Source organism: Rhinolophus sinicus, chromosome 15, assembly GCF_057876585.1.
Source record: "Rhinolophus sinicus isolate RSI-liver-muscle chromosome 15, RSI-T2T, whole genome shotgun sequence".
Lineage (NCBI taxonomy): Eukaryota > Metazoa > Chordata > Mammalia > Chiroptera > Rhinolophidae > Rhinolophus > Rhinolophus sinicus.
In genome coordinates this window covers 22,771,865-22,783,616 of record NC_142515.1, presented here as the reverse complement: position 1 = coordinate 22,783,616, position 11,752 = coordinate 22,771,865, and the positions used below count along the sequence as shown (strand labels likewise).

Here is an 11,752-nt window from a genome sequence, read left to right as displayed (position 1 = left end):
ATTCAAAGGCACTCAGGGTTTGTGTCTGAGTCCCCTGTTCGTCAGTCTCCACGTTCGCCCCTATGTTCTCCTGTTCTCCCGTTTATGGGTCTCTGTGGCCGGCCCGTTCCCACCCTACGTGGAGGGGGCTGGAGGTGCAGAGGAACGGTCGACCCGGCCTTCAATAAGGCTCATCTCAAGCCAGTGGACTACTTTTCTCTTACCGCAGAAGGACCCCAACCCTCACTGACTCCAGGACCCTGGCTCTGGGCCCCATTCACTTTGAGCACCTTCTTCCCTGATCTAATGACCCCCGTGGGCCAACTGGGAAGAAAAGAGCGAAACAGATCAGTTTCCCAAGACTTTGTGTTTTCCCAACTTTCCTGCCCTTCTCTCTCTCGTCACATGCTCAGTCCTAGATTACTTCTGTTTAACGTAAGATTTGGGGAGCGACTAAGGGTGAGGATCCAAAGTGGGGAATAAATGTTCTTGTTAGGAGCCCCGTTCTCTTAGATGAGCTCCTTTTCTGAAGTCATAGGCTTGCATAAAGCTGACTACCTCTGGCTCCCGGGAATGGCTACTGAATGACTGAGCCTATTTGTCCGACCTTCCCCAGGATGCTGCCTGGGATCCTAGGCAAGAGCCCTCCACCCACCACCATGAGGATGGAGGGGAGGGAAGTGTCTGGTGGGTCTGGATAGTATGGTGGCAGTATCCCAAGTAATCCCTACCTGCCCAATGGCTCCTTTGGAGGAGTAACCTGTGGTGACTGAAAGCTTCAGCTAAAGTAACCCCAATACATTTAATCTCTTTAATTGGATTTAATTTCCAAGCACTTGATTCAATTAACCCTGGAGGAATTATAGTGGGAGTTCAGGCATGAGAAAGGGACAGGCAGCCAAAGGACACTATCTTTGGGAGCAATGCCCCGCTCCTGGCTCTCCCCTGGCTCTGGAAGATCTTCCAGACTTGGCAAAGACATTGGGGCAGGACAGAGCACGGGAAGCAACTTTTGGGGTTGGACTTTAGGAGAGGATGGGACTCGTTTGGAGTTCTTAGGATAAGGTGTATGTAAATGGGTCAGAGATAGGTGGGCCCTACCATGGAAGGCAAGGAGTCCTTTGCTTATTGCCTCATGCCCTAGACCTGCCGTTATTCACTTCATTGGAAAGACTGGCAGGAATCCATAAGCAGCCCAAATGGGCTGGCTGGCCTCTTCAACACCAAGTTTGGTGATTAGGGAATTCTCTTCTCCCTGCTTCCACCGAGAATGCAAGGGAGGCTACACCTCCCTGAACCAAACTGATTTTCTATGCCCAGCAGACTCAGGATGACAGTCTATAAGGATAGGCAGGAGTCCCCTAGCCAGATGGGAGCAGCACCTAGAAGATGACTTTAACTCTGTCCTTGAGAAATGAGTGCTGTGTAACGGAGATAAAGAAAAAAAGACACTAAAAAGACTGTCCCATACAAATCAATTTTTAATAATTTCAACTTGCCACCAGCTTCCAGCTCCAGTTCCTCTAGGGTTTATCACTGTGGAAAACACTAAATGCCCCAAGCTGAACTATCCAGCCAGTGATCAGAAGGACCCAGCCTCTGATCCCTGTAAGAATCTCTACATGGCAGCATGTTGGTAGATTCTCTGGTAATAGTGCATATCTGCTCAATGTTGCAGCCAGAACTCTGGTTCCCAGGGAGGACAAGTATCCCAAAGAGATTGGAAGTTGAAGAGGAATAGCAGCTGGGGAGGTCCCAGACCTGCTCTCGCTGCTGGATTCCTGCACTTTCAGATTCTTCCTGTGCTGTTTGTTCCCTGCCATCCTGCGGGCTTTAGAAAGTACTTTAGAAAGGGAGGATCTCAGAGCAGCAGCTACTTCAGGGGCAGCTGTGGGGTAAGGAAAGCCTACAGCGGTCCCAGGGAGGCTGTCCAGAGGAGGAATCACAGGCCAACTTCCCAAATGTCAGGAGCCTTGCCTGTGGCTCCCACAGAATACCAGTAGCCTCTCCATGATGCTCACCTGGCCTCTTGCAGATGGAGGACAGCTGCCCCCAGTAGGTTCTCTCCCTCCCAGGCACCAAACCACAGCAGGAACAGATTCTTCCCCAGAGGAAATTCTCAGGCAGGCTGGATGTAAACAACAGCAGGGTGAGGGGGTGGAACACAGGGAGGGAGGAGAGGCTTCCAGAGCACCGGGTGGCTAGGGAAGTGGGGAAGCTGCTGGAAAGAGAACCAGCAAAGTAGGCACCTGAGGGCTCCAGAAAAACCTGTCAATGTTTATTTCACACACACACCCTAAAGACAGTTGAAACCAGATTGAAAATGAAAAGCTGAGGTTGTGACCCTATAGTGCTGATGAGTCAATGGGTTGGAAGGCAGGGGAAGCTAACAGGTACTCCTGGTAGCAAGAATCAAATCCAGAAAGTGGTGGCCAGGCAGCAGAGCACTGGGTGGATTCCAATCTCCAGTATCCCAGGGCAATCAGCTCTGGATTTAGAAAATAGAAATAAGGGACCCCATTCCTACCCTATCCTACGCCTGAGCTAAGGGTCCTAAGAATTGGACAGAGTGCCAGTGGAGGCAGGGGATACACATGTCAAGCCCAGCTTAGCCCCAGGCCTAAAGGAAGCAGAATTGGTTCCACGTCCATCTGGGAGTTAGTCTGTTTTCAGAAGCCTAGGAGAGCCACTGACCCTCAGGGTGTTGGCAGCATCCTAACGCTTGCCCTAACAGCTCCTGAAAATTAGACATTAGTCACCACTTGTAATCTCAATTGGAAATGTGGGGGGGGGGGTGTCCAGGGAGCCCACCCTGAAAGTCCCCATGTTCTTGAAGGCTTCTCCCTGTGCCCACCCACCCCTCCCCAAATAAGACTATCCCTGGCTTGTCCCTCCTGGCCCCTGCTGTCCAAGCTCCAATGAAGTGCGGCCTTCACCGAGAGAACTCAGTATCTGTGTTGTTCTGCAACCTTGGGGACAGCCCCCTGTCCCGTCCCCTCACTCCCCCTCCAGCCCAGAAGCCTCATGGGTAAGGGCAGTCAGTGGCTGCTCAGGTACACGTGGCCTCAGGAGATAGTGGAGAACTCCTTGAGCAGGACTTCCTGGCTGAGTGTATGGAAGGCCAGGTTTCTCCGGACGTTGGTGCTAATGGATCGAACCTGGGAAAGGGTGAGGGAAAAGTAGGAGGGCACAGGCAGAGAGAAAGGAGAGTCCGTTACAAACAGTAGAGGGCAGTACCTGAGGCACAAGGCCAAAATGCAGTGCTAGAAGTTTCTCTCTTAGGAAATCAACCCTTAACAGCTATCCTCCCTGCAGGCAAGTGAGCAAACAGTTCCGTGATAGTGAGAAGAAGAGAGGCTGAGAGACAAACTAGTGGATACAAGATGAGCATCTGAGCACCAGCAGAGGCAGAAGCAAGCACAGACAGGGAAGGAGGGCCTCTGCCTTGCCTCGGCCATGCAGCCGGGTGACTGGGCTGGTCAGTGGTCTAATGGAGCAGGAGAAACCGATACTAGCAGACTCACGCTCTGGAGCTACCTCCCTTTGGATGTGTTTCTGGTCTCCTCACTCCCCCTTTGTATGGATCTACTTTTTGGGGTTGGAAAGAACATGTAGAGATGCAGCCCTTGTCTGGCATAGGTGGCAGGCAGACGATCCAAGAAGGCCAATGACTGGGATCAGGTCATATAGCTGGTGAGTCCCAGGCTTGGGGCAGGACCCAGGTTTCTTAACTTCTAGTCTGGCACTCTTTCCATACCACAAAGATGCCTCCTCACTTTTGAGGAAAGTCTGGGGTATACCCGTGCTGTGTCCCCCACCCCCACTCACCTCACATGCTTTCTACCAGTAGACTGAGAACCTTGCAGGAAGCGGTGCCTGTCAGCAGGGAAAAGACCTGACCTGTGGAGAAGGGCCAGAGGGCCAACCTCCCCACTCTAAGTGCTTTCTAAGAGCGATCCAGCAGACTCTGGAAGGAGATTCGTTCATGGGAAATAGATGTGAACGTTGTATGACAGACAAACTGGGGGATGGGGGAAGGGAGAAAAAGAATGTTTATCTGTGCTGGGCCCCAAAGTTCAGGGAGGCTTCCTTCGATTTCTGTTTTGCTGTGGGAAGCTTAATGAAGTGGCCAGGCTGGAAGCAGAGGAAAGGGCAGCATGGCGAACAGCAGGCAGCTCAAGCTCATTAGCTCCAAACCCAACCAGACCCTCTTTGCTCCCTGCGCCGGAGGTACAGATATAAGGAGAAGTGAGTAGCTAGAGGCTAGTGCCAGGGGGCCTGAGAAAGAGCTCCTCTAACTCTCTCCTGCACCGCCCTCTTCATCTCCCAGTAACTTACTCTCTTTGTTAACTCTTGGCTGCCGGTAGTTCTCCCACATCAACTTCAAGACTTGCTAACCACCCCCTAAAAATACTCTGCTATCTCCTTACACTAATGGCTTCCCTTTTGCCAATGAAGTCACCCCAGAGCATGTCTTCTGTACCCAGGGGAAGTCCAAAATCCCAGCAATGTCATGTCAGGGTCAGAGCTGGGCTGTGTTTAGCACAAGACAGATGAGCTCAACTCCAGCGCCTTTATCATGGACTCGGCACGGGGCAGGAAAAGCTGGGCTGATGCGATTTCTGCCCAGAGCGGGAGGTCTGAGGACATGGGAAGTAGGTATGAGGCCTGTGTGTCCTGGGCTCAGCCTCCAGCCAGGATGCAGACAGACTGGCAGGACTATAGGGAGACTGAGCTTTTCCTGGGAGAAGCTCTGAGCACAGGGCAGGAGAGGGACCATCAGTGGGGAGAGCAGCTCCGTGAGGCTGACTGGGAGGTAGAGTAGGACACGAGGCAGAGCAAAGGCTCACTGGTTCCATCCAGGTGGCCAATGATGGGGGCTGCAGGCAACTGAGTTGGAAAGTGGGAACGGAGGTAAGGAGTGAAGATTGGAGAACAGATTGGGAGGGCACTCAGACCAGGAACCAGTTAGAAATTTAGGAAGCAACTATGTAAGAAGGTGATGAATCAATTACTCTCATTAGTTGCTCTGAGGACAGGATAAGGAGTAATGAGCCAGAGGTGCCACTGGGAACACACGTGAAACCCCAGGCCCAGCAGGAGCTGTGCAAGGGCGATCTCCATGGCTGCAGAAGAGAGGTGGGCAATGCTGCTTCAGGCTTCGCTCCTTTCCCAGCCTGGCACCAGTACCCTGGGGAGTATGTTCTCTCACTGCCAGGTCCTGGACTGCTTTGGGAGAGAAGTCACACACCCAATCCCCACAGACTCCTCAAGTCTTTATTTCATCAGCCTCTGGCAAACTGTAGTTGTTCCCAAGATGCTCACTTGCACAGTAGAACCCAGTGGCTGGGAAAGGGCCCCCAAAAGACACAAGTAGAGACCAAAGCAGGGCAGACTCACCAGCTCTTTGAAGAAGGCAGCTTCCTTGTGCTGCTCCGAATAGCGCTCATACTGGTCCAGGCCATCCTGCAGCTTCAGCGTGAGGGTGTCATAGTTGGCTCGCACTACCTCTAACACCTGGGGGACATCAGAGACCAGGCAGGCTTAGGCCAGGCAAACCTGAGGTCACCTGGCCCCAATGCATGCCCCGCCTGCTGCCCTATTGCATTGGATTTAGTCTGGGGCAACACCTCCAAAAGACCTTGCTCACTTCCTATCACCCAGGAAAAACCCTGGCCACAGGGAGCAATTGCTCAGGTTTCTGGGACCACTTTGTAACCTCTTCATGCCCTGCTTTTCCTGACCAGTCCGGCCTGGCCACCAAGGCTGTTTACTCTGGGTATGGTAAAAGAACATGAAAAGAGGTGACAGAATAGTGAGTGTCTAAGCTCACCACTGTCTCCATACCATAAATTTGTTCTCAGCCATATCCTGCAGCTTTCTCTGGCCAGGCTGTCACAGTTGCTGAGTAAGACTTTGCCAATGTCTCCTTCCTTTCCCTTGCTGGGAACTAACTACACTTCTTCAGTTCTGGGATGTCCCTCACTCAGCACCATCTGCCAGTTGTTTTCATCTCTCAATGCCAGCTCAGTCTTCCTATCCATTACCTGAATCAAACTTTTGGCTATCCCAGCCTCGGGGTATTCAGGATACTTTCTAGACTAAGCTAGAGGTAACCTCATCTTGTGTTCTGATGAGGAGGGTTTCTTCCCCACCGTGCCTCTCTCTGACTTTCTATGGTGGGGATGCAAACCTCCACTGACTCTAGGAACCTTGGATTTCTGTGGTTCCAAAAGGAAAGGACTACCGTAGTCACTCCTGATGTTAACAGTTTATCAAACCATGAATTAGAGGCAAAGACAGGAAGAGAGGCACTACCTCAAGTTAGAAGAAATGCGCTGGGCAGAAAGGAGAGACCAGAAGAGGGAATGACTGACTGTTCACTCTGGTAATCTGGGTGATAGCCATTTTGCAACTTGATCTGACCTGCGAGGGAAGTCTATGAGGTTATGGAGAGCTCCCAGCTCAGTAGGGAACTTGGGAGGAATGAGTGAGTGATGAGGGAGGCTTAGCTCTAACAGCAGAGAGCGGTGAGGGAATAAGCTAAATGAAGATGGACTCCTGAGGGGTGCAAACGTGCCTCTGGGCTGTTTTCCTCACCAATTCAGTCTTGTACCAAAGCAGATTTCACTTGGTAGCAAACACACTTCTGCCTACCCAGAATTCCTGAGGAGAGAATATGGATGGCGAACACACGGAAGGCTTGTGTCTCTGAGTTTGGGGGTAAGGGGCAGCTAGGACAAAGGTCTGGCCCAAGCTTAGGTTCATTACCTCCAGATACCCAGCTCCTCACGGTGACTTTGCCTGGCTATGTATCCCAGACCCCAGCATGGGCTGGCTCCTTTGCTTCTAATTCCATTTGTCAGGTCTGTCAGCAGGAGGACCAGTACCCAGCAATGGCAGTCACCTGCAAAATAACCTGGTCCCCTCCCGCATATGGGCTACGCTTGTGACTGGAATATCTACAGCCAAGGTCTTGGCTCAGAAGTGAATGGCTCAGGCCTGGAAAAAGGCAAAATTCCTCCCAGATGGAAGCAGCGCCCAGGAATCAGGCAGAACAGAATAATAAATGCTTTCCCAAACCCTGAACAATGAGCAGCATCAGCAATGCTCAGGACCCAGCAACTTGGGCTCAGCTTTCCCTGAGGGGTGTCAGGTACCAAAAGACAAATACCAAGCTAAGCCAATTTCTGAGAAGAAGGTGTAGCATGTCAAGAGGTGCTACATCCTGAGAGCCTCAGGCAAGGCTGCCTGGATCACCTGGGCTTTCTCTTCTTGCTAGGACAAAGTGGAAGATCTAAAATCTCAGTCAGAACACGGAGTTTTTTCCTTTCCCAGTAAAGCCCGAGCTATCAGCAACTTGGAAGGAAACCAGGGGCCTTGACGGACTTAATGCATACTCTCAGCGCTCCTCTTACTTCCTTTTGCGCTCTTTTACCCACGGGAAAGTTGCCCTTTAGTTCACCCAGCCTCTGCCATCTCCTGCCCTCATCACTTCTTTTTTTTTTTTTTTAATTTATTGGGGTGACAATTGTTAGTAAAATTACATAGATTTCAGGTGTACAATTCTGTATTACATCATCTATAAATCCCACTGTGTGTTTACCACCCAGAGTCAGTTCTCCTTCCATCACCATATATTTGATCCCCCTTATCCTCATCTCCCACCTCTCTCCCCCCCATCACTTCTCTTAAATTCCCAAGAGAACAAGACATTCTAAGCTCAGGTCTGGGCTCTAGCCCACTCGGGACTTTGGATCACTAGGGGTACTTTCCCAGTCTGGGACTTTGCTTTCTGTGGTTTCAAACTTTAGGAACATGTCCCATTTGGGCCTCACGCTCAACACTGGCCTGGGACGTGGCAAGGGCAACACTCAGTCGGAGGACAACCTCCAAGAACACTTGTGCCTGAAGGCCTTAGGTTTTACTATCATTTGCAGCCTCACTCTCAGGCTTCCTGGTCCCTCCTAGGCTGAGATTCGCTCCCTAATCCATCAGGTAACAGTCTATCTCCCAAGTATAAGCCCACCTTCTTTCATCAGCCGTTGGGTTTATGGGCCTCCCAGAACCATGCCTATCACCTCAGCTCAAGGTAGCTCCAAAGTCAGTAAATCACCTATAGGCTATACGCTCTCTAAGGAGTCCTTACATCCCCACCTATGACCCTCCACAGACAGGAACCTACGTCCTGGCAAGGGGCCTGATAGAACTGAACTGGGAGTCCCACTCTTACTATGGGATCTCAGACAATTCACCTAACCTCTCTTAGCCTTAGCCCTTCGCTCTATAAAATGGAACGTGAATTCACCTTCCTAAAATGACATGGGAATCAAAATTTTGAGTTCCTGAAAGTAATATACAAGTGATGGAAACATATTATCCCAATGGCTACACAGCTACCCGGACAGCTCCCGGGACTCAAGAGTAACTGTCTTCACAGCCCGGGAAGTACCTACCTATTTCAAACTATCTCAAAGATCCTATCTGCATAAATGATAGTTCACCACAAAGGAACATCTTCTGGATTTAAGTGGAAGACACAAATGGCCTTAGTTTAGGGAAGAACAAACTGGAGGGAGGGAGGAACCTAAACCCCTCCTCTGAGGTTCCTGGAGAGGAAGGGCCTGACATAGGTCTTGAGGTAGGAGAGACCTGAATTTTGGTCCCATCGACCACTATGTGTAAACATATACACATTAATGTGTTAACATATATACATTACTTAATCTCTTTGAACCTCAATTTTCTTATCTGTAAAATGGCTATAACACTATCTACCTCATAAGGCTGATGTGAGGATGAAATGAGATGATTGTCTAATGTCTGGCACATAATAAACAGTCAATAAATGCTTACTGATTTTCTGATGAAAGCTTCTTTCTGATGACTGTGGGCATTTGGTAGTTCTGCTTATCATCAGATAGTTTTTTTTAGTTTTTTTAAATTTTATTTATTTTTAATTAGTTTCAGGTGCACAAGACAAAGCAAAACTTAGACGTTTATCATTTATATCTCTCACACTGTGTGACATCAGATAGTTTTAACCACAAGCCTGGATCTAGGGCCTTGTACATCTTCAGTCAGCCTATGGCAGATTCTGGTGAGGAGGAGACCTCATTTCCCTATTGCATACGAAAGCAGGCTTCCCATAATGATGCCACTGTACTGAGGGTAAATGACACTGCGTCAGTCATAAGTCAGAGAATGCTCAGTACGCACTGCCAACGAGTCTTGGTAATGCTAAGACATCCACAGAGGCCAGCCTTGCATCATACAGGTTATGAGGCTCTTGGCCAAATCAGGATCAGGAAGGAGAGACATCCCAGTACACAAAGTTAGTTCAAATTTGCTGACGAGGTTTCAGACACACACATACCCTCCCCTGAGGACACACAATGGGCATTCCCCCACAGACTATTTAGTGGCCTGTGTCCCATTTTTTTAACAGAGTCTTTGAAATGGGAAATAACTTCTAGCCTGAAGACAGCACCAAAGGAGAAGAACAGTCAAGTTGGAAAAGCTCCTAACAATGGCTATCCAATCTTTATGTCAGAGGGCTTTGCCCTGTGTCTGAAAAATTGCTTGGTCTTAAATCTCTGTTGGACTGAATTCCCAGCAGCATGAGAATTAGGGGAAAACTAAGTAATAGGGTGTGATCTGACAGCAAGTTTGTGTTCGTTACCTACTCAGTTTGAACTGGTATCTACAGTATAACCTATTTGGGGAGAGTATTTAAGGCTGCCAACAGCCTACCCCCAGCCCAGACAACATGTATGGCCTTCTCTGCCAAGCTGTCAAATGAGGATGAAACCACGAGATACCAATAGAGAAACTCACTGAGACTTCTTATAGAAAAGGAAATAAACATGGAATGTAACAAGATTGCAGTGAGATGTAATGAAAAAGAGGCTATGGCATCAGAAACCTGGGTTCAAATTTTGGCACCAACATTTACTAGTTATATGACCTTGACCTGCCTGAGCTTTAGTTTCTTTATCTGTAAAATAGTCATCATCACCACAATATTTTCTTATAGTATTATAAAGATTAGAGGAAACATATGAAATAAATGATATAAATGATATAAAATATAATGATAGCATCTGGCCAATAGAAGGTGCCAAATAAATGAAGGCTACTGAGATGGAAACAAAGAAGAAAAACAGGAAGAGAAAATATTTTATGTATTCAAATAAGATGAATTAGGTGGTTAAATGGTGGCAAGCAACGTGTTGAGTTATCATCACTAAGACTGGAGGACAGTGACATGGAAGGCAAGCATACCTCTTTTTGCCAGAGTGTTACCATAGTGATAGAACTATAGAAATTATATAGTTCTGCAAGGAACCTTGAAATCACCTACCTAATACATGGCCCTCATTTTACAGATGAAGAAACAGATATCCACAAAGATTGTAAATTGCCCAGACACAACGCTGGGATTGGAAAACAGTTTTCTCACTCCTAATCCAGTGCTCTTCCCATATTGGCAGGCTAGTCTAATTTGGGACATGTTCCTGAATTTACAGGCTAAACTTGATCTCTCAGAGAACAAACATTCGAGGAATTCAAATCCACTCCTAAGAAGTGGGAAGCATGATCTGTGGAGGGCAGGGAAGGCAACCTGATGAAGGCCGGTTTGATGTTTGAGCTTTAATGACGACCAGGTCCTTTGGGCTCCAGGGCCGTCAGCCCTGCTGCAGTTGGCATAAACCACCAACCAAACTTTACAGACTACTCCAAACTCACCAGCAAAATCTGGTTTTGGTCGCTATTGTAATTACTGAGTACCCATTTAGAAGCTTGAAATGAAAAGGTCTTTAATCTCTGGATAATTTGAAACATACAGCAGTTCAAGGGAGGAAAGAAGATGAAGGCATTTTCGAGGGTTTTTCATGGTAATTTTCATCTATCTCTCCCACTAGACTCTGGACATTTGCTCTATTTCAGATACATATTCTCTAGTTAGAGATTATGATTTTTTTGGCCCCATTTTCTTCCACAAAGCAGGAAAGGACAGCTTGAAACCACTAACAAGAGCATCACCAGGCATAAGTCTGGACATTACCTTTGCTTCCTTCTCCCATCAGTTAGAGGGAGCTGACCTGGCACTGCTTATTCTGCAAGTTGATGGTGGAGAAATAATGAAACAGGTTGTTCCACGGCAAGTTGTTGGGAAATGAAGTTCATCCTTCATTATGGTTCCAGATTTGGAACAAACCTATCCTGGTGCCCACAGAACCAAGATGGTCTGAACAGCTGGGTTTGCTGTCCATGTCACCCCACTAAACTGTTCATTGCTCTAGCATAATGTCTTGTCTCTGAAAGAAATCGTGCTGAGCACAGATTGGGCAGGTCTTCAATAATGGCCAGTGGCAAATGGGACTACCAGAGAGGACAGGAGAGGAAGGTCCAAGTAGTTCCAGGCAATTTTTATGGGGAATGCAGACTGAGGTCTCCCTCTCATCTGTGGAAGAACAACATAAGTCAAATATGCCATTTCTCAGCCAGGAAGACTGAAACCTTTTTCCTTCTATTACCCAGTAAACTTCCTCAAACGCAGAGGAAGATAACCTTTTCCTATCTAATGGAAATGACCTACTCAAGGCATTGCCTGACTCCCTTCTCTGGATTTGTTATAAGTCTGAAATGCTCTATAAATTTTGGCAAGAGACTGAAGAGAAATCAGAGACCTGCTCTTTCATTTTCTCTGAAGGGACCTAACCTAGTTTTCCATCTTTCATCTACTTTCCCCAAACCAGACCTTCCCCAG

The 11,752-nt window shown here is 48.2% G+C and overlaps 1 protein-coding gene across 3 annotated transcripts in view; it reads right to left on the bottom strand.

The window, feature by feature from the left end:
• Positions 1–1,442: 1,442 nt before the first annotated feature.
• Positions 1,443–11,752, bottom strand: part of ARMH3 (armadillo like helical domain containing 3) — a 143,042-nt gene continuing 132,732 nt past the window's right edge. For 2 of the 3 annotated variants that reach the window (XM_019724983.3, XM_088791876.1), the window contains 2 exons: positions 5,380–5,496; positions 1,443–3,137 (listed from right to left, as the gene is read on the bottom strand). In XM_019724983.3, coding sequence (XP_019580542.1) covers positions 3,045–3,137; positions 5,380–5,496 — 210 coding nt within the window. In that variant the 3' untranslated portion in view covers positions 1,443–3,044. The remainder of the gene's footprint in view (positions 3,138–5,379; positions 5,497–11,752) is intronic. The other variant, XR_002136765.3, reaches the window with a different exon arrangement.